The 23,987-nt window shown below is 38.6% G+C and overlaps 1 protein-coding gene across 5 annotated transcripts in view; it reads left to right on the forward strand.

The window, feature by feature from the left end:
• cos (kinesin-like protein costa) overlaps positions 1–23,336 on the forward strand; it is a 181,767-nt gene extending 158,431 nt beyond the window's left edge. For all 5 annotated transcript variants that reach the window (XM_083117471.1, XM_083117474.1, XM_083117469.1 and 2 more), the window contains 2 exons: positions 4,729–5,011; positions 22,108–23,336. In XM_083117471.1, the coding sequence (XP_082973597.1) occupies positions 4,729–5,011; positions 22,108–22,256 (432 nt within the window). In that variant the 3' untranslated portion in view covers positions 22,257–23,336. The remainder of the gene's footprint in view (positions 1–4,728; positions 5,012–22,107) is intronic.
• Positions 23,337–23,987: the final 651 nt, after the last annotated feature.

Here is a 23,987-nt window from a genome sequence, read left to right on the forward strand (position 1 = left end):
AACTGTGGGACGGCATGGGTTTGTATCTGCCTGGGTTTGGTGTCTGGGTTCTCAGCCAGTGTATAGGGCCAGTGGCAACCCACCATCATGAGAAAATTGGGGAGCTATGATTGAGTAGCGTAACACGGTCATAAAAATCTCGTATAACGGCTGGGGTTCTACGTGCTGACCTACCCCATTACCGGTTGAATATATTTCCACACTTCTAGGTAGGAATGTGGGAGGGAGACTGGCAGTCGTGAGATAGGCCAAGGCCCTTTAATGGCTGTCGAGTCACGGGTTCTTATTATTTTTATTATTATGAATCTGCCTCTTTCAATAAGTTTATTTTATTGAGTCAAGCACAATAGCCAACTCTTGCAATGAGTCAATGGAAAGACATACACGTGTGGTTGCACATATATTTAAGCATCTAAAGAATGATTATATTCTTGTGGTAAGGAGTTGTTATCATTTAACAAATTTTATTGATTTATTCTATCAACATTATTGAAAATATTGTGCCATGCTGAACTTAACAAAAGCACATTGATTGCTTAATGAGGAATTTTTCTTGTGTTGCAGAGCAGGTTCAGTTTTTGGAATATTACAATGCGTTACACACTCCGTTCAAAGAATTTTGAGAATATTTATGTTTTATCAGAGGGACGACCCCAGAATAAATATCTGTGGATGTTTTACAGGTTTCCTCGCATTTAAAATGGTAATTTTCCGGTGCAACATGTCTGTTGCTACTCTAGCTGAAGAGCCTGATGACAATGACAAAGTTCCAATTCATAGGTGGCAACACTTACAGGCAGGAACGACCTTGGCAGGAAGGTACTCTGATTGGCAACATGTTGACAACTGACTGAAGAAACCCTGTGACAGACAAAACTCAAAGTGCTCGGATCCTACATTGACATAAACCGTAGTGGCTCTATGATGCTATGAATGACCAGCCATTGAATAATGGTTCGAATACAAGGAAAGTCAGAGCTAGAACTGTGCAACACAATAAAGAAAGCCCTGAGGTGACTTTACATTCAAGAGGAGGCTTATGCTAAAAGGAGGACAATAGAATGGGGTCACTTTACCCACCATGTAATAACTACAGCAATGGGGAAAGCTACTAACAATTATATCTCATATATAATGTGCAGTATAATTCAGGTTCAAGAATGGCTTTCTTAGTTGTAGGTCTTAAATCAGCTGTTATGTCAATCAAGAGGCCAGCAAATGGATCTAACATAACAATGTTATAGGCCTATATGTTAGCAAACATTGATGTGGTTATATTAGTCACAGCTTTTATTGATGCTTCCGAGCAATATTTCCAAATATAGTTTATGAGGTCATTTATTACTTATATTTAGGCTGTAACTTTGGTGTAAGAGTTTTGCTCATTCCTTCTGTATTTTTTCTAAAGAAAACTCAAAATATGCTTTTTTCATGACTAGCGTAACATCTATTCAAGGCACATTCAGGACCCTCAAACTAACAGTTAGCAGCACAAGATTTCTTCCATTAAGGCATTTACACTCTCCATACATGTCATATTATTTGGCCAGTAATACATTTTAATTATTATTTTCTTTTTCCTTATCTTTTCTTTCATCCAAAGTACCATAAAAGTCATTTTGTGATGAGCTTATTTTGACCGCATTGCACATTAGTGTCACCATCTTGAATGGAACAGTGTTGCCATATTCAGAAACTGTAGAATTTAAGCTTTACAATGATGTTTAACATGATTGGGGTTCTATTAACATTGAAAATCAATGCAAGTGTCACAAAATCATGGAATTACCCTGTATGATTTCATGTTGGCTGCCTGAATTATTCCGTGCATAATACGCAGCACAGTTTTTGGGGGCAAAAATTTTGGAGAAAAGTGAGCATTATACATGAGTAAATATGGCATGTGATAAGCATCAGAGGAAAAAGTTTGTCCACTTTCATGCACATACAGGCTAGTCAGGTCTGGACCTACTGTTTAAAGTGGGATCTAAACCACTATGTGCCTCTACCAGGTATCAAACCCATCAGAGACAAAAGTAACACTGTATCAACACTTATTCAGTAAATAACAAAAATCAAATAAAATCTTTTTGCTTCTTCATCACTCTCCACACAGGTGTGAACTTATGATGTATTCTTACCTTACAATCCAGGTTTGCTACTTCACTTGCTTAGGTACTGCTAGCTTCAAACATTCACATCTCTGTGCATAGGGACTGCTGCTCATTCACATGGTGGAATGACTTCAATGCATTTTGTGGATCTCCTTATATGTAGATCTGATCACATGTGTGTCTTTTGTAGAGTCACCCCCGTTGACAGTAATTATAATTTGAGTAATGCATTTTGAACATTGTTTTCAGTAAGATATCAAGGCACAATGCTGGTTAATTTAGACACAATGAGTTTTCTAAATATAGATATTTCACTTATACTCCAGTCAGACAGATAATAACAAAATGCAACTTTGATTGGATACTAATCTTCTTTTTCACCTACACATTTTAACAGTTGAGAGAAAACTGATTGCCAACCTCCTTGGCATAGTGGCTATCACAGCATGCTGTGACGCCAGGTGTCATGGAGTCAAAGTCCTGCCTGGACATGGGGGCTCTTTGTGAGTTTATCTAAATCAATTTGTCATATCATCACTCAACCTCATCTTCACTATTAGCCAAAACCATCCCAAAGGAACATATCACTCCTCATCATCATTTGCTTCATCCTCCATGGCAGTTGCTGGTACAGTGGAACCTCGATTTTATGTTCTTCATGGGATCAAGGTGAAAGAACTTAAATGTGGGGAAAATACAAAATCTGGGAAAATTTTATAACATTTTGCTCTATTGGGACCATGAAGATTGAATGTGTAATGCAGGAAAATGTAAAAGCGGTGAACATAAAATCATGGTTCCATTGTATTGTGTGTTATGAAACCAGAGATCCAAGGTTTGAATTGAAGCTAATGACATTTCATAAGTTAAATCCCTCTTGTCTTTCATCAATACATCCTCAACTTCAACAACAGCTAAAGAACACGATTGAATGTGACTTCCTTTCTTCACACTTTCTTCTTATATTAAGATGGATCAAATGAAAATGGAACAGGGGCCACAGAATGAAATCAACAAGGTTTATTTCAAACATAATCTCCAAAGTTTCACAAGCACTTATCTCACTGTTTCACCAAGTGGTGAATACCCTTCTCGTAGAACTCTTTTGGCTGTGATCGGAACCATTTGTGAACATTGTCCATGACTTCAATGCCTTTTTCAACGGACCAAAGATATGGAAGTTACATGGCGATAGATCAGGGCTATACAGTGGGTGTTCCAACACTGTCCAACCAAACATCGCCAACGTGTTCTTTGTGACAGCTGACGTGTGTGGCCACTTGTTGTCATGCAGCAAAACCACTCCAAAGGACAACAGGCCAGGCTATTTGGCCTTGATTGCTGCACGCAAGTGGTGGAGATTACTGCAGTAGCAAGCAGGACCATGGTCCAGGAACTGAAGGAGAAGGGGTCCTTCATGATCGAAAAAACATGTTAGCATCACTTTGCCACTACTCTACACCATCTTTGCTGGCAAACATTCCGCCACCGCAGGTGAAGCACTCCCTGCCTGCCTGCTCACCTTCTCGGACTATACTGCTGCCTGACTGCCTACACATATCACGTGCTCACATGCGCCTATCTAAGGCGAGTCCATTATGAAGTAGGGATTTCCTTCCTTACCTCCCTCTCTACTTCTACACAGGGTTGTCTCTACACACATACGTAAATATAACCCAATACACCCACTGTTCTGTTTTCATTTGATCCACCCTCATAGTTCTTTTTTAGTCTGAAGAAATGGGGAATATAGCACATGCTTGTATATCCATAGGGTACAGTTTATTTTTATTGTTGAGGTTCCCAATCAGATGTCAGTAGGAAATAGGAAGAGTAGATAGTTATTTTAAGTCTGCTAAGAATGTTTTTAAAAATTATCATGTGAACATCTCTCTGAGATTTGTAATCTTCCACAGTCAGTAATGAACAGTACATGTCTTGGTGTTTCCGCTGGACATTGCAGGTTACATTGCATAACATGACACCCAATAGAGGACATTGACTCCCAACACAGGAGGGTAGGAAATAAGTAAGGGAAGCATGCCTGTATTAAGGCGTCCTTGTTGCCTGGGAAGATGAATCATTATTGATTTTGTTTTGAAATCCACTTTATGCGCAGAAGGGTTAATTGGGATACAACCTAATGTTTAAAGTGGGGCCTGAACTGCTCTGTGCCTCCACCAGGTATTGAACCTGAGATCCATTGATTGATTACAAGATGATTACATTACCAATATGCAATCAGGAAGGCTCGGAAGAGGAATGGAACAGCCATTATCTTAACTCATTAAGTTAAGTTTAACTCCCCCTTATCTCTTAACAACTTATAATATGTAAACCTTGATTATTCTTGAAACCAGAACATGTACTTATAGTATAAACCAAAATTTGTGTAATCATAAATACCTAATAGTATAATGTAAAATGAAATAAACAATGTAAAATGTAAAAAGGACATAAGCACATACCCCTCAATGTGTGCGGGTGGAGCCGAGCTTCTTCAGGGGGTTCCCCCTTTTTTTTTAGAAGTCCTTGTATGATCAGTTACAAGAAATAAATAATTTTACTGATAATATGATGCATTACCACTTTAAATATTGCTTGCTTTTCACAGGCTCAGAATGAAGCTCAAGTTATGAGAATAAGTGCATTGACAAATGCAATGCAACAACTACAGTTAGATGCTGAAAGAAAAATTGTTACAATACAGAAAGAAACCGAAGCAAAAGTAGCTTTATTATTGCTTCAGCTGGCTGAAGATTCAAGTGGCAGTTCTGGTACAGAAGCAACACATGCAAGGCAATTGGAACAAGCACTTCAAGAAAGTAATAAGGAAAATAGAAGCTTACGAAAAAGAATACAGCAGTTGGAAGCCCAGATTGATTCTGGGAGATCAGGTATGTATTTCTGGATTTGTTTATCTTCAGTGTATATAGCAAGTAGTTCTTTCCAGCCTTGCTTTTCTTATTTATTTCTACATATGTATGTCCAAGTCCTCCTCCGTGGCTGTGCAGTCTAAGGTGCTGTGCTTTGGACTCTGATTGTGGGATGGCATGGGTTTGAGTCCACCTGGGTTCAGTCTCTGAGTTCTCAGCCTGTGTATAGGGCCGGTAGCAACCCACCATCATGAGGAAATTGGGGAACTATGAGTGAGTAACGTAACCAAGTCTCGGAAATCTCCTATAACTGCTGGGGGTTCTACTTGCTGACACCATGTCACCCCATTACCGGCTGAAGATCTCCACACCTCTAGGTAGGATTGTGGGAAGGAAACTGGCAGTCGGGAGATTGGCCTAGGTCCTTCAAGGGCTACCTAGCCACGGGTTATTATTATTTTATTATGTATGTCCAAACATCAATTGTTTTATATATATTGTTGTATTTAATTTTGTGAATTTTATAACTTGATGTTTACATCTGAGCTTGCCACAATTTAATTGTAGATTAGAAGACGTAAGTGAGTACTAACAAGTTCTATTAATTTCGGTGGCCTTGCCACCATCTACTTGGGAAACTCGATTCTTCACTGTTGGATTGACTTCCGGTTCCTGTTGTTTCCTCAGTTACCGCTAGAGGCGCTGGTGTAACCAGTTCATCTGCTGCGTGTGATAGGTTTGAGTTGTTGCAAAAGCGGGAGCCAAACATGTCGATATTCAGCTCATGTGGAGAGTGCATGATTGTGTGTGTGTCTTTAATTTTTGTGTCAATCAATCTAATTATCAACTGCATTTTTATTCCCTCTAACATGAACATGAATTAAGTGAAAATTTTGAAACATCAATCCAATTTTGTGATAATCATTCTTTGTAATTTAGCAACTTAAAGAAACATATGTGGTTTCTAATTCATGAAAAATGCCTGTCAATTCTCATTTGAACAGTTAGAGGTAAAAATGACTTGTAGAATGTAAAGACAACAGATCATTGGTCAATGTAAGCTTAAGCAGTAATCACCAATAAGAAAAGAGTTCAAAGTAGTGATGGGAAAAGTCGTTCCTTTTGTGGATTCGATTCCTTTCGTTCCGCTCACCTAGAGGAATCGATTCCTCAAACTCGTTCCTTCGTTCCTTTCGTTCCACTGGAAGTCGTTCCGACTCCGGCCGTCTCGTTCCAGTTCCACCTTGATTTCGTTCACTCGTTCCTTTTCGGAATCATGATTCCTGGAATCATTTCCTCTCGTTCCGAGGAACGAGGCTCATGTTTCGTTCCTCCTTGCCAGGAGAGGAGGTGGGGGAAATTTAAAATAATGCAGGATGTGCTGACGAGGAACTGGTAATATGTGTGTGTGTTAATTACACGCGGCTAAAGGGTGGACCCATTCAATGTTGTTTTGCAGCGTTTTACACTTCGCGGCTGCACTGCTCAACAATGTGAAATTATACTTTACTTTGAAAGGAGAAAATTATCATCATGCATTTTATTCCCATCCTATTTATTATTGACATTACCTATAACAAATAGTAATCACACTAAAAGCGATGGAAATAAAGCTAAGAAAAATATGTGGTAAAACAAAATCTCTCAAAGATGCCGATTGCGTGTAATTGATTCGTCGACGTAAATATATTAATACAGTTTTTTTTTTAAAAAAAAAAACAGTTTCTTTTAGGTCGACAACAAGAATGGTTCATAATTCATATTTTCTTTTTACCTTGTATCTATTCTTGATAAAGGTTGTGTAATGAGAGGGAAAGGGGGGAGAATAATGAAAAATGTAACCGTCGAATATAATTAATAAATTAGAGTGTTATGTATGCCAAATTATTACTGCGCTCTTCTCTCAATGTAAATGTATTTTTATCAACTTCAAATAAATAGTTACGTCCGCTTCTTTTTAGAATTCGATGTTCTTATGATTCAGATTCAGATGTCAGCGAACATTTGATTTTACGAAGCGCAGGTGCATTTCAAACACACCCGCACCCTCACCTCTCTCCAGGCTGTTTGGTCGGAACGAAACCTCGGAACGATTCGTTCCGACTCCAAATTCTCGTTCAGATTCCAAAAACTCGTACCAAGGCTCACTGACTAGTCCTTCAAATGTACAGCTACCCTATTGGAGAGCTTGGAGCGAGTTAAAAACTGTAGTAACGCCCTCTATTATTATTGGCTTCTTGGTTGGTTCCTTCTGACCTCAATAGCGGGGAGGGGAGTTTAACCGCGGTGGCCCCAGCAGGAAACTTTCCCAGAAACGGGAAATTTTGGACCCAAGGAAGGGAAAAGGCGAAACATCTAAAATGTGCAAGAAACGGTGGAATTAGATGTCTTGCATTAAATAATACTTAACTTTTTCCTTTCGTGACGTATAAACACCTGAAATGTATTTTCTTTCAGTTCGAACTTAGTTGATCGTGATTGAGTTAAAAAGTGTAACAACATTCAAGTGAAAATATTAATTAACAATAACGACTCAAATAAAGCAGATTTTGTCCAACGTGAAGAAAATAAATTAACTAGATTCAGTGATTTATCCACCTCTAAATAACACGGCTATATTTTTTTCGCAACAGACCCACTTTAAATTTATTCACAGTCATCTAATTTGGTAGCCGACCACCGTGGCGGAGGGGTTAGAACATCGCGGTACGACACTAGGGGGTCCCGGTTTCGAATCCATGGATGTTTGTGAGTGTCCATTCATCACTCATCTCCATCTTCGCATGCCGGACCCTGTGGCCGAGTGGTTAGCATATCGCCCTGCGACGCCAAGGGCCCCGGGTTCGATTCCCACTCGGGCTTGGTTGTTTGTGAATGTTCATTCATTAATTTCATCCTTTCATCACTCATCCCCATCTTCGCATATTAGCCAAGAGGCACAAAACGCAAAGTAAAATAAACTAAATAAAAAAAAAATGATCTCCATCTTCGCAAATTAGCCAAAAGTGGCACAAAAAGCGAAGTAAATAAAACAAATCAATCAATCAGTCTGATTTTGTGCTACATTTGCCTTTACATCATTTACACCCTCTTAGATTAGAAGTTCTGGATAAATCCTGAAAGTAAGGAGAATTTATTTTCGATCTTATTGTTGTATTTCTTGGTTGTGGAAAACCAGGAATTTTCAAGTCGAAAGGGAAATTTTTTGCTACACGGGAGGGACGTTTTTCTCTGAGCCAGGACAGAATTCACATTGTCCCTGCTGTTTAGCCCAGACCACTCGGAATGTGCAAAATACAACTTTCCTCCTACTCCTCCCCCCCCCCCCCTTCCTTCTCCTCGGAGTGCCTTTTCAATGCTGAGGCAGATAACGGAAAAGTAAGGGAACAATAGGACAGGAGAAGCCGCTTGTAGAAGTTTCTCGCATGTGTTGACAACGGCGCAGGCGCAGTAGCTCAAAACAAAACCGGATTCGATTCCAGCTGACTTCCGGAATCGGAACGATTCGTTCACTTGCTGGTTTCGTTCCTTTGGAACGATTCGTTCCGGAACGACCCATCACTAGTTCAAAGGTATGCAAAGCTGTGCTTTCTTATTCCCTTGAACTGAAGAGAGAAATATTTGCTGACAGAGGTAATAATCCAACTGGCAAAAAACATAATGGTGAACAAGATATTGCATACTTTCACTTACTGTCACTTTGAGACATTGCACATTTCCAACTTTTCGACCACTCCCTACACCAGAGTTCAGATATAACAGCTTTGAAATGTGAGTGCCCCTTGCATTGCTTAATTAAATGTTCCATTGTGGTGGATGATCCAGATGTTTAAATACAACATAAATATATACAGGGTATCATTTTAATGGCGCCCACGGACCACAGATTCGTATAGAGGACATCAAAACAAACAACTTTTCCCAGTAACATTATTCTCGTTGGTGAGCCGATTCGACGCTACAGCCGTTCAAAAATTACAGTTTTGCCGCCTGGATGCTGGCAACCCAACCCAACATTTCATCGTATCTGTGACATCATATCCTGCGGCGAAACAACGCACGGCAGGGTTGCAAGGAACACACAAATTTTGTGAAAAATGACAAACTACCAACCACTTTATTAGCTGTAAAACGAAGCGAGAAACGCATCCAGTAGACCGAAAATCATAATCTACCAGCTAGAAGATCAGCAGTCATCTCAGGGGAAGGAGGAAGTGAACCAACGATATGAGAAATGGTAAAAAAACGTATTCAAAATGAAATGTCAATGTCGGATTTTGTCTCAGCCTACATGTCAAATATCAACAACAAATTTTATTGGACTTACAGCTTACACGTGGCTGTTTACACCCAACTCCATGTCAAATATTTGCAAATCTCGTTGCATGGTTTATATTTACAGGTTTGTGTCCAGATGCCTTGTGGTACTTTTGTGCTGATAACTGAAGTATCCGAGGTTCATGTTGTAACATTACGGCTAAAACAAGTACAACCACACTAACAATCTAATGATGAATCAGTAGCGAATATACGTACTTCCCTGTTCACAGTTGACAACTATTACATGTGTATCCGGTGCATAGATAAACACATGGTCGTCGGGGAGCATGTATTACTACTACTTATATCCCTGTATTTTCAACCATTTTTGCCACTTGTCTCATAATGCTCTGAATATACATTATATTATGAATTTTGAGTTCTTTCATTTCTATTTTGTCATCTGTTAAGTGTGTCACAGAAAACTAGTATCAGAAGGACGAAGTGGATAGACTAAATTGTAGATGCCAACTTGGTAACTAGATTTACAAATATTTTGCATATAAGCTGAGACAAAATTCGATATAACCACTTTAACTTGAATTCTGTTTTCTTTCTACTATTTTTCGTATCATTTTTTTTACTTCTTGTTAGGTTACAGAATGTGTTTTCTCGTTTCTGTTTTACGCTACATAATATGGCAGATTGTAGCTATGTGATTTTTCACAGAATATGTGTGTTCCTGGCAACCCTGGAACGCATCGCTTCACGACAGGATATGATGTCAGAAATACAATAAAATGTTGTGTGTGGTTGCCAGCATTCAAGTGGCAAAACGGGCTTTTTTGAACGATTGTAGTGCCAAAACGACGCACCAATGAGAAAAATGTTACTGAGAAAATTTGTTTGTTTTGATGTCCTCTATACGTTTCCGTGGTTCGTGGGCGCCATTAAAATGACACCCTGTATATATATATGTGCATTATTGAACATTTGATCTGGAAAGAAAATGTGTATTATCAGTAGACTTATGAACAAAATAGGAATTTTGAGCAAATTCCTATTTTGTTCTTTTATGAGGAAGTGAAAATACCGGGTGTCCGAATTGAAACGCCCTAATTTCAAATACTTATATTAGACATAATATACAGGCAAGAACAGTGTCATAGGGAGTATATGGTAGCTTAGCTGTGGAAATTTTAAATTAGTAATGATAAGTAAGGATCCGTTTATTTTGTATGGTTCCGGGGGGGGGGGGGGAGTGAAAATGAAACGAATGCTGAAAAAACTCAAACTGTGTGGTGGTATGCCTTTTGGGTATATTTGAGAATATATATAATATTGCTGACAGACAATATATATTGTGCAGATGATATATTGCTGATATGGTACTTTTGGAGTTGGGTACAGATTTTAAGGCCCCAAATTTTACATTCAATCTTGATGGTTCCAACATAGCAGGATGTTACAAAATTTTCCTCGATTTTGCATTTTCCTGCATTTTAAGTTTTATCAGCTTGGTCCCCTGAAAAGCGTAAAATCGAGGGTCCACTGTATTTGTTGGATAGGGTCCAAAGATAAATAACTTAATTTTTGGTGAAGTGTCAAAAGTACCCAGTCTATGAATAACTAAATGATTTGGAACCACAAAGATTCACAAGGGTATGATGTGCTTCAGACTTTTTCCCTATGGTGTAAATATAGTAATAGTCAAATTAAGCATTTCAAAAATACCTTCAATTCAGTCAATGTTTGACTCATAATATGCCAAATAGCCAAGTGGCAAGGCAATTTGGTATTGTTTTTTTTGTTTATTAAAATCTGGAATGGGTGCATCCACACTTTAGTCTATTTACACCCATCCCAAGATATGAGAAGCAATTCTCTTAGCTAAAACTGATGCCTAATGTTAAAACCAGGGTTGGAAATAGTCCTGAGAGATAAAAGTACAAAATGTATGGGGTCTGCGTGAAATGAACACAAACACATTAAAAGGGCATTTCAGAACAAAATATATTAAAATGTGTCGTCAGACTCCTGTCAGACATAGAAATTCAAGGCATTTAGTAAATCTCAATATTGATCAAATCTATTGCTTTGTCAAAAATGTACTATTAGCAACTTCCAGTAAATACCAAATCTGATCACCTACCCAATCTACATCTAACATGCAACTAATACTACACTACATGAGTTTATGGTATCATAAAAATGCATGATTCAAAAAGGTTACAATTTTTGTCAAATTTTATTAGTTTGCAAAATGCTCAAAAATTAACAAGTGATAATGATAAATATAGGTTTACTTACACACACAAACTTGAGAACAATGCACCTGTGTGAAATCACTTTAAATTGTAACAAAGATTAACAATTTTTATTAAACAGTAGCATAATGATATGCAGTTGTACCTGGTATTATCATAGTTAAGCTTGAACCTAACAGTACGATTATAGCCATAAACAAACTGTATGAAATGTACTTCAAACAAATTCATTAAATGTTCTACTGTAACAGCATTTTATAGCATTTAAAAATTGGATTGTCTTAAATAATGAGCCACATACAAGATTAAACAGCTTATTAATGAGCAAGAAATGCCAACTGAGCTATCGAGCCAGCCAGACTTTGCCTAATTTTTTGCTGCCGTTGTTTTACCTATGTGTAATCATTTGTGTCAGTGCTACCACAATGGGATCTGTTGCCTCTGAAATAACGTTGCCTGGTTCCTCCCAGCATAATTTACATCTCTTCTATGCTGTCAGGTAGCAGTGACAGAGACGATTTCACACAGGTAAAATGTTATTTTCACCTCTCCACTGGGAGGTACCAGGCAATGTTGATGTCTACAATGCTTCAAAGGCAACAGATCCTGTTGTTGTAGCACTGACAGATGATTTCACACAGGTATAAGAGTGACATTGAAAAATAAGGTGAAGCCAGGCTGGCTCAGTAGCTCAGTTGGTAGAACAATGGCACGGTATGTCAGAGATCTGTGTTCAAGTCCTGGTCAAGCATGCATTTTTTGCTTAAATTTGTACATAGTACCTACAGCGCCAGCGAAAAATCAGGCGAAACCAGGCCAGCTCAGTAGCTCAGTGGTAGAGCAGTGGCACGGTATGCCAGAGACTCTGGTTCGAGTCCTGATCGAGCCTGCATTTTTTGCTGAAAATCTACGTAGTACATCTCCTGTGTGTGCCTATTTTAATGTACACTTCGCAACATCTTATTTGACCGCCCCGAAAGAATTCTAAGTCCCAAAATCGTAAACTTAGCAACATTGCACTTCAGCTCCAGGTGAGAGTAGCCAACTTTGGGTAAGTCCTTCCACTAGACGAGAAACGCTGCAGTGATAGGTTTTCAATTTAACACTTTCCATGAACTTAGAAACTATAAACCGCTATTATAATACGCAATCAAACAGAAATAATAAATTGGAAAAAGAACCTTGAAGGATATTTATGATTCTGCTTGCTTGACTTGAAATTTGGGGGGGTTGAAACACTGAATAGAGTTTTTCTCCACCTGGAGGAAATTGCCATCACGTTTGTGCAGAAAGAAGCAAATTTGTGAGGACTTTATGCAACATTTTATTTACAATACCTTGCATAATATCGAACAGTTCTCAAAAACATATATTTTGCATGACTTGTCGAGAACATGAGCTTAAAACACAGGAAGGTGGGAGTCTTCATAAACGTCAACATGTTTTGAAGAGTATAACATCATTAAGTTAATGTAGAGCAGTTGGTTAGGTGCTACAAACCTTATTTTTCATCAAGCGTGAAAGGTAGCGGGTTCAAATCCCACCCTCTCCTCTTTCTTTTTTTTTCTTTTTTGGTTTGCTGAACAGATACCGTTGATATTAGAATATTTAAAAAATGAATCCGATGCACACTTGAGGGACATCCCTTCTGCGTATATTTCCCCTTAGAAGTTTGAGATTTCCAGGATTTAAAGTTAAAACTTTTCTTTTTTAGTTATCGTTCATATGTTGTGTTAACACACACATCATGATTAATTCACAAATCACATATATGTATTCAGGATGCAAAATGTAATGTTATTTAAGTTATGTATTGTTTGTTCTTCACTGACACCTAAAATATTGTTTATTTGATTTCGATATACTAAAAAAAGATAGACAGTTATGTTAAGTAGTGATGTAGTGCAGTACTGTAACGAAGGAGAGCGTTTAGTGAGTTCAAATTGCTAAGATTTGTAATTTTATGTCCGTTTCTTCTTAATGACAGTTGTCAATCCCCTGACCACCATCTTACCATGCGTTTAAAAATAATAGTAAATCGCCAATTAACATAAGTAAATGGTTATTGCGACGGAGGCCGATTCGATAAGAAACTACTAATAAGTATTTATATAGTGAGTGACAAACAAAAAATTCAAAACCTCATAATGATCATTAATTCCTCACTGCTTTGTATCTAAGATGTTTGTCTTCTTTGAACAGAAAGTACGAGTATCAGATATAACAAACTTTCCGCACTAACTTTACAATATTCGAAAGCACCATTACAGACTTAGCTCTATGTAACTTGATTCTGCGCATTCCACGTGGCATGTGACTTCCTCCTATCATCGAAATGACTTTCTCTTACTATTTCTTTTCCTCTCGTGAAATACAGAGACCAATGTTAACTTCTTAGCACGGTGGATAAACTTTACACCCAACGATGTACTCCTGAAAAAAATCCTGCCTAGGTGGAGAATCGAACCTACGACCTCCCTCGTAAGAATCAAGCATGTTACCTCTTAACCAGGTAGCTCATTTTAAAATTTGCTACCCGTTTGAAGAAACCAATTCACACATAATGTCATATCTATAATTTCCTCATGGCAATTTTCATGAGGAAACAAATTCAGATAAAATCGAGGAACGCTGAAAGGAAAAATGATGAACATATCTATTGTTGTTTTGTCAAATTTTGTAAATTGTGTAAAAATTCCGTGTTTTGAACAAGCAATCGTTTAGTTACGAATTATTTTGTTGTTTGTTTAAAGTAGGAACAGGAGAGCGAAATGGAGTCATTTGAACCAGACCCTGTGTGACAAGAGACTTCAGCTTTTTTCCAAAGACTGTATGAAAAGAGAGAGGAACGTATGAAATATAAAATATGTGTGAAATTAAAACAATGGAAACCTTGAAAGATAATACTAACGAACTTCAAACTATGAAAAACATATTTTCGTGGTGGAAAACTCAGTCATTTTCGAAATATGAACTTGATGTTTTTCTATATTATGAAGTGGAGATATGGGACGATACGATCCCTCAGCAAGAAAATTTTAAGTAAGCTACCTCCAACATTTTCAATGGTCATAATTACTAATTAGGGTCCGGAAGTTGATGAAAAATCAACTTTTTTCTGACCCTTAAAAACAATGCTAAACCTGATATCATGTCCATTTCCCTTCAGTTAGAGAAGGAAAACACTTTCTATTTTACATTTTTTTTTTTTTGCATTTTTCGGCCTTTTTTTGCTTTTAGTTTATTTGTCAGTATTTTTGACAGTTTTTGTTGCATTTTTACTTATTTTTTGAGGTTTATTTTTCTCCTCCCCTGTTGTTTCGTGCATTTTAAATGGATTTACTAGTAAAACTTGCATATTTAGATTTCTTGTCATGGTCCATTTAGCAAATTCACCATGAATCGAAAATACGGTCAATGGAAAATCATAATATTATTCTTAACTGAAATGTTGGGCAATGGATTAAAATACTTTGTGTGAAGATCTACTTTGACGTTCTTTTCTGGACACTATTATCGCTTTAAGCTGTAGTTTTAAAGTAAAATTAGTCACAATATTAAATGCAATTACACTCTGGTATACGCGAAAGGTAAAGGTAAAGTGTTCCCCTGTGCTTAGCACCACGCCATGAAGGCGTATAGGGGGTGTGGGGGTAACGCCCCACACTTTCTTGATCCGGTCGTGAATGTGGGTGATGTGATCAGCATCATGCCCCTGACCGCCTTTACCCCCCAGGGTTTCCCCCAGGTACCCATGTTATTCGACACTGGGTGGGCGCCGGGGCCGCTTCCAACGTTAGAAAAGTTCCTGGATTTGAACCGTCCGGGGATCGAACCTGGGACCTTTAGCATGGTAGTCAGACGCGTTACCGACTGAGCCACCGCGGCCACTACGCGAAGCAGAACTGTATTTTCGGATGCTGGCCGACTACAGTATCATAGAAGGAGATGATGTTTTAAGTTAACTTCATGCATAGTAAGGCTAATCGGGACTGGACCTACAGTTTAAAGTGGGATCCGAACCGAGTGCATAAAATAACGTGAACCGTGTGGTGTTGGGGGATCGTTAGTTTGTAATGATGCGATCATTACTGGATCCTTTTTATGTTATAAATTGTGTATGTCTATGTATTCCTGTACGTTTGGGTTCTTGGCCGTTGGGGGAGCGGTAAGTTTCCAGTAACGGTTTAGGTCATTAGCGGGGCCTATAAATAGGAAGGGCAGGGGAGCAGTCGGCCTCAGATGTTTGGCGGAGTACAGCAATGTAAGAGGTATCTTTTTCTCTGAGGGGAGCGGCTGGGCGAGCTTTCTTTCCTTATTATGTGAACCGACGGCGGGGATGTTAACTTTCTTTCTTTTAATACACACACTTGCTCTTTTCACATTATTCCAATAGTTTATTTCATGTGGGAAACCGGGTACACAACACACATACCTTCAGCCACCTTTTTTGGTACTGAGGGTTATATTTTTTTTTTACTCGTGGAGCCAGTGGCTACACGAGTCTACACACTCTCTTCGGGAAGGGGGGACAGGGTACACCGAAATGTAATTTTGTGAATAACGGCCAAGAATTAATTTCTGTAAATATATTATGAATAAACCTATATATATCTAAAAGGAAATGGGCGTTAAGTTGTAATTTGAAGAGGTACGTGTCTATTGCCTAAACTAGCATCCACAGAATTTCAGGTACTGCAAGTTTTGAACCTCGGGACAAGGATTCAAAAATGTATGGTTGTGTATATTGTGTATGTTGCTGAGAATCAGCTTAAAAGCACAAAATATACCGTCACATACTGGGGGCTCAGAGTCAGGGATATCTTTTTGTGAAAAGTACTGAAGGCGTATGTTATTGCGAAGTGGAAAGAAAGTAACAGAAGACAAAATGGCAATTCAAATAGACAGGGAGCTCATTGGCAAGTTGCTAGGCAATGCGAACTTGGAGGGAATGCCTGAGGAAGATATTGTTGGGGAACTTGAGAGACTTTCTCTAAACCTTACGCAAGGAACTTCGGCAAGGACGGGCGAGGAGAAAATGAACAAAATCTTGGAAAAAAGCAACATTAACATTCCGATCTTTAAGGGAAATGTCGGCGATGTAAGTCCACACGATTATTTGTATGAATTACGCAATTATCAGGAAATCATGGAAATTGGGGATACTTTTCTCTTAGATAGAATTATTATAGAATATTGCCGGTTTCGTTGAAGGAAATCGCTGCAGATTGGTTCAGATTTTCGAGACCTTTCGGCACTTTTAGGGAATTCGAAAAGGCTTTTCTTGAGGAATTCTTTAGTGTCGATTATGATTCGGAAAGCAAGGATCATTCAGAACAATTACCAGTCACCAGACCAGTCTCTTCTTGCATTTATTCGACACACCAGGAAGCTTTTTGCAATGAGGGAGAAACGGGGGACAGAAGAGGAGGTCATCCAGCATGTTTTGAAATTTTCCCATCCTAAATTCAGAACACACTTGTACAACAGAACGTTCGCAACAATCAAAGATTTGGAAACCCATTCTATGGACATTCAAAAGAGATTGTATTCAGAAGCTCTGTACTATTGTCCTGAACTAAGAGATAGCAGTTTACCACTAGCGTCAACTTCAGGGAGTGTCGCAAGGCAATTAGGAGCCTCGGGGACAATGAACCTTTTCGGCCGCGTGGGAACAGAAGTATCAATGAGTGCCATAAATCCGGGTCTTTTCAACCGCTTGAGCCTTTCCGGGAATATTGGAACCCCGTCGAGAGCAGAAGAACCAACGAGGAGAAGGGGGTATGATGGTTCGCAGAAAGGCGCCACCTGTGCTGTCTCTGAAGATACCGTTAGACCAGAACAGATAACTCCGGTTCTTGCACACGTAGAAGGAAAGCAAAACAGGGGGAGGAATAGGGAAATACGCAACTGCAGAAATTTCACTTCTGGCGACAAAAAACCGTTAGTCACCTGTAAGGTTCAGGGAAAGGACTTCTCGCTATATTTGGATTCTGGTGCGTCTGTGAGCACCGTGTCTGTTGAGATCGCAAGAGAACTGGAAAAACAAGGAAATAAGATTAACAATAAACATATTAATATTTCTTTGGCAGTAGGCTCTGTACAATCATGTGGGGAAATGTATCTTACTGTACATTTGAATGGGATGAAATTTAAGCATAAATTCGTCGTTCTGCGCAATTGTTTCACGGGATTTATCGCAGGTCGTGGGTTCATAAGGAAGGCCGGCATATCGCTACATTTGAAGCAGGGAGGCTACAGTTTTGAGAACAGTAACGTCATTCATTTATTTTCTGCGGAGAAGAGGGAAGTGGGAAAGAGGCTTCCATTCTCGCAGCAGGGGAGTACGTCGACTGTGGAAGCTGGAGCTGGGCTAACCGCGACGATGACTGCGACGATGGAAAGAAATGAAACTGTTGCTGAAGCAACCGCGACGATGGGAAATTGCAAACCACACCCCGAAACTGAGGACATGATTGACCGTGTTGAATGTTCGACTGACACTGTGCAGAATTCAGTTGCAGATTTCAGCGCTTTGTGTACTGCAGAAAGTGCGAAGCAAATGAGGATGAAACAGAGGGAAAATTTGCTTCGGAGCACAAAACTGCCCATGGTTCGTCTCTCTGAAAGTAAAGATATGGAAGATTCTTCATTGTTGCCATTCTCTGCCACTGAGGGAAATGAAGAATATAATTCTGAGGAGCCACGTAGGCTTCTGGACATAGCCTCCCTCATTTCCGAGCAAATGAAAGACAAGTTTCTTGCTGACGTAGCGAGGGTTACAAGGAATGAGGAGGTGGAAGGAACGAAGAAGTACAAGGAAAAGGTGAAGACCCAGGCCAAATCTTTGTATTTCGACAACGAGGGAATTCTTAGGAGAAATTTGCCTACGGAGAAGTACAAAGAGAAGGGAAAAGGGAAAATATGGGCACCTACTTCTCTACGTTCGCAAATTCTCGTGTCGTTGCATGGTAATGCATTCGCTTGTCATCCTGGGAGATTGAAAACGTTAGCGAAGGTTAGGGAACAATACACTTGGATAGGCCTAACTAAAGACGTTATCCAGTATTGTAAGTCGTGCCAGTCATGCTGCGTATTAAAATATGACAGGAATAAGCAAGATTTCATGTCAAGTAAGGAGGAAACGAAATTCAGGATGGAAGATGCCAAGAAGGAAGCTTGTGATAGGAAACGCCGCAAATGCACGTTTCAGGTGGGGGATAAAGCTTGGCTTAAGGAACATCCTATCTCTGGTAAGGCCCGCAGAGAAACCAGTGAATCCTCGGGGAAATCCTCTGGATTACACGCAATTGTGGAGCAAACTTCGGCAAATACTTTCAAAATGAAACACAGCGGGGACGGAAGAATATTGAGAGCCAACAGTGACCAGTTAAAGCCTTATTCTTCGCCACCTGACTTTGCAAGGAAAGTAGCCGAACCCAATTCTGCAAAGAGAGCGCACGTAACTTCGCCTGGAGAAGCAAGACGAAGATATATCCCAGATGCGTTACAAGCTGAGAAACAGATTCTAGTCTAATTTCAAAGGGAGATTTTTTGTAAATATTGTACATAGGGACTTATCTATCTTTTCCTTATTCTATCTTTCACTTATTTTCTCTACCTCATACCTCATACAGTACTCGTGCAAACGTTTCGTTCCGCAGTCAACAAAAGTAATGCAAAGTTAGTGCGTATTTTTTACCGCGTAATTTCGTCGAGAAGTCGAAGTTCGGTGGCGAGTGAATGCAGTTCTAGCGTCGGGCATAGCAGTGACATCTTCGGATGTAGAGCCAGTTCGATCCATTCATGTGGAAACCGGTCGAAGCGGTGACTTCCGATCTCGGCAGGAGCGCAGAGCAGTGGCGTTGCCGGGAATCGAACCAGCAGCCTTGGTGACTTGGATGGATTTCCAGGAGACTGTCTCTCATTGGTCCAGGAGGAAGGATGGAAGAGATGCTGAGCGGGTAAGAATCGACGTGGGTTAACCAGCTCCAGTGCTGAGGGAAGATCGCGGATCTCGAAGTACACTTGTGGACAAAATTAGAGTGAACATTGACTGTCAGTGTCGTGTGTTCTAATGAAAGTGTGTTTGTAGTGAACAGAAACTGCGAACAAGTGTTTTGTGTATATTATTATTATTTTTCTAGGTTACAGAACTTTGATATCTCTCTCTTCAGGAAGGGGGGACTATGTAATGATGCGATCATTACTGGATCCTTTTTATGTTATAAATTGTGTATGTCTATGTATTCCTGTACGTTTGGGTTCTTGGCCGTTGGGGGAGCGGTAAGTTTCCAGTAACGGTTTAGGTCATTAGCGGGGCCTATAAATAGGAAGGGCAGGGGAGCAGTCGGCCTCAGATGTTTGGCGGAGTACAGCAATGTAAGAGGTATCTTTTTCTCTGAGGGGAGCGGCTGGGCGAGCTTTCTTTCCTTATTATGTGAACCGACGGCGTGGATGTTAACTTTCTTTCTTTTAATACACACACTTGCTCTTTTCACATTATTCCAATAGTTTATTTCATGTGGGAAACCGGGTACACAACACACATACCTTCAGCCACCTTTTTTGGTACTGAGGGTTATATTTTTTTTTTACTCGTGGAGCCAGTGGTTACATGAGTCTACACACTCTCTTCGGGAAGGGGGGACAGGGTACACCGAAATGTAATTCTGTGAATAACGGCCAAGAATTAATTTCTGTAAATATATTATGAATAAACCTATATATATCTAAAAGGAAATGGGCATTAAGTTGTAATTTGAAGAGGTACGTGTCTATTGCCTAAACTAGCATCCACAGAATTTCAGGTACTGCAAGTTTTGAACCTCGGGACAAGGATTCAAAAATGTATGGTTGTGTATATTGTGTATGTTGCTGAGAATCAGCTTAAAAGCACAAAATATACCGTTACAAGTTTATGGAATGGAAGGTCATGGGTTCAAATCTACTTCTTTGCAAAATCTTTTTCGGGAAGTAAACGGCTTTGGACGAGAATGCTTATCTACGTTTCTTGGATATTTCCGTTGATGTTTATGCGATTTATGTCCAGCATTTCCGGATGGAGAAAGTTGACATGTAAGTTCTTAATATGTGTTAACTTATAACAGCTGAATGAAAGGAAAAGTATTTCCTAAAATCCTGCCAATCACTGAAAGATTAAAAGCATTAGTAGTAGCATTACTTGAGGCATGCACAGTGGCGACGATTATGGAGTGTGGAGGGGCAGATGACCCCGCACTATGCTTAACATTATCTACCAAGGGAAAGGAACTGTCCTTGCCCCCCCCCTCCCCCACCTTACCCCATCAGTTTTGAAACCCAATCGCCGCCACTGAGCATGCATCGCATAAATATTTACAGTAATATCATATAATCTTATATTACGTTATTAGAACACTTCGTACTCGGTAAATAAAAAGGAAAAAATAATAAGGAAAGGGTGGGATTTGAACCTACGATGTTTCGATCTTGACGAAAACAGTAAAGAAATGAAAGTGCTGTCATCTAACCAACTACTCCAGGAGATTGCTAACAGAAAACTCACTAAAACACATTAATCTCAGATGAAGCAACATTGTGCCGGAGCTTCGAACCATTTTTCGCCAAGAACCAAGGAAAAGACACACTTTGCAGAATCGTTTGGTGTTGTGCAAGGTATCTTTACTATACATTTTGCATAAAATCATCATAAATTTGCCTTCTTGCATATAAATGTGACCGCAATTCTTTCCAGGTGGATGAGAACCTGTTCAGTGTTTCACAATGTGCATACATTTTTCTATTTTCAAATTCAGAACGAAGAATCTTGAAATATTTTCAACATTCGTATTTCTACTTAACATTTTTTTGTCTACTCATATATTTTATTACTGCTTTAGGGTATTTACTTTATGGATGTGAAAGAATGAAAAAAAAAATCACGAGCGTTTTCATTCAGGAAGAAGAAATGTTGCAAAGTTGGCTACTCTTAGTTGGCTCTGAAGCACTATGCTGCCAAATTTACGAATTCCGGACTTTGAAATTTTTCAGGGCGGTCAAATAAGATGTTGGGAAGTGAACCTACAGTGTGTGTAAATAAAAGAATTATTGCTTAGAAACACATTCTTTTCAGTATGGGCTCAAACATGGATATTTTTTAAAAAATTGGCACAAAGAAGCCTAATTCACAAGCAAAAAATATGATCTACCTTTTAGATTCAACTGGTGTGATCAGTATGAGGTATTGCATGCAGCTTTAAAAATAGCTATTTTTTTTTCAGTTGCAAAGATGGTAGAATATCTCATTTTATATTGCTTTTAGAGCTGTTTTGTTTTTTAATGCCTATTTCATTGCTTATTTACGTAAATGATTTATTTTTATTTATTATGAATGTTAACACACTTAAATCTCACTTCAGTGTGAAAGTGCCCATTTTCTCATTTGTATCTTACCTTTTATAAATGCTTTTGAAGATGATTAGCATTAAGAGAATTGATATGTATACTGTTGGACAACAACTTTGCACAGATCAGGTACATATAACAGTATTTAATAATATTGTAGTTTTCAGAATATTTTATTTACAATATTTTTTTGTCACTTTTCAGCTAGAAGCAGCAGTGTAGCAAGTCCTGTCACAATCCCACAACATAATCTTGAGAAGTTTAAAAATGCTCCTCCGGCACCAAAAACTAAAGTTACTAGGGAGAAGAACAAGTTGATCATACAACAACAAAAGCCAAAAAATCGTCAATAGCAAAGTGGAGGAATGTATAGATATAAAGAATCTAGTCATTTTTACCTAATGTATTTTAAGTACCAATCTCATTTCAAATTTCTGTTAAATTTTGTATGTATGTGCTGTATATATCCTGTGAGCAGATTTTTTCATTGTGCTAAGGAGAGAAATGCCATATGGCTACTCTGTCTGTTGCTTGATTTAATATAGTGAATAATACCAAAAAAAGGAAAGTAGTTATTCTGTTGATCATGTTTTCAAAATAGTATTTTCATGTCCTGAAATTATAGGTAAATAACTTTTATGACAAAAGGATTTTTATTTTCTGGAAGAAGTAAAGTCTGCAGTGGTAGAAACACTAGCAGGGTAGCTACAAAGTGGAAAACTGAGGAAAATCAGGAAAATTGAGTGGCTTATAAAATGTCAGAGAATTTTACATTGGATCAGAGAATTCTCTCTTTTTCCCTGTAGTATTCATCAATTCATGTAGATTATAACTAGGGGCAGATTCATAGGCACAAAAAACCTGTAAAATAGGCAGGCAACTAGGCACCAAAAATTATTTAAATAGGCATTATAAAATTAAAAAGGCATCAAAATTAGCAATAAACATGAACTTGTAATTTCAAATTTTCTTTCGACACTTTCACAGTTACTCAATTTTCACTTTTTTCTATTTAAAACATTGAAACACACAGAAACAAATGTATAGTATGTTTAAAAAATGAATATCTGTGAAGGAAAGAAACATGAATTAATGTGAAAAAAATAATTAGTTACCAACTTTTTAACTTTAAAATCTTTCTTCATAATGCACAAATGCATTGAATGTCAGTGCAATGCAATCATGTGGACAGGAAAGAAATAGTAATGATCAGTGGCACAGAAATGGGGAGAGGGTATTTTTTTGTCTACATTAGCTCTCTCATATGAAAGTAAAAACTGTTTAAGTAAGTGCAAAACAAACATGGAGTTTAGATCTTATCTGCTCCTGAATTGTATATATTCTAAAAATCTGTTAAAACTAGTGAAAATAACCATAAAATTTGTAAAAAATGTTTTTTTTTCTTGAATATTATTTTTTACATTGATAGTACAGAGTTATGTATTATGTTATTGTAAAAATTTAATGCTGCACATCCTGCTCTAAAATAGTGTGCCCCATATTCAAACATTTGGGGGGGGGGGGTTTGCAGAAACCTCACCTCCTGTGCCACTGCTAATATCACTGTCAAAATAATAGCCCCCGAAAAAATCATAAATGTGGCACTGAGGACACTGTCCCACATAGCATAGCTTAGAGAATGTTCTGTTTCTCCAGTGCTCTGATATTAACAAACTGTGTGTCATTCTCTTCAAACTCATGTGCCAACCTCCATGGTGAAGTGGTTAGCACAGACAGCTGTCTCCTTTAATTTACATTTGCAATCTGATGGTAAGAGACCTGTAAAAAGGCCAAGATGAAGATGGAGGATAGCGTTGAGATGGACCTAAAGGAAATTGGTATGGATGGAAAAGATTGGATTGATCTTACCCAGGATAAAGACAGACGGAAGGCTTGTATTGCTGAAGCCATAAACCTTCGGGTTTAAGAAGGCTAGAGAGTTAGTTAGTTACTAACAAAATATGGACATGCATAAGTGCATGAGTATGCTGTTACTCAGTTGATGAAGTCAGATATGAATGTTGTAGTATGTTCTTGTTGTCTGTCCCATGTGTCACTGAATTTATTATCCTTAGGTGTTACAG

This window comes from Lepisma saccharinum, chromosome 2 (genome assembly GCF_977018435.1).
Source record: "Lepisma saccharinum chromosome 2, izLepSacc3.1, whole genome shotgun sequence".
NCBI classification, from domain to species: domain Eukaryota; kingdom Metazoa; phylum Arthropoda; class Insecta; order Zygentoma; family Lepismatidae; genus Lepisma; species Lepisma saccharinum.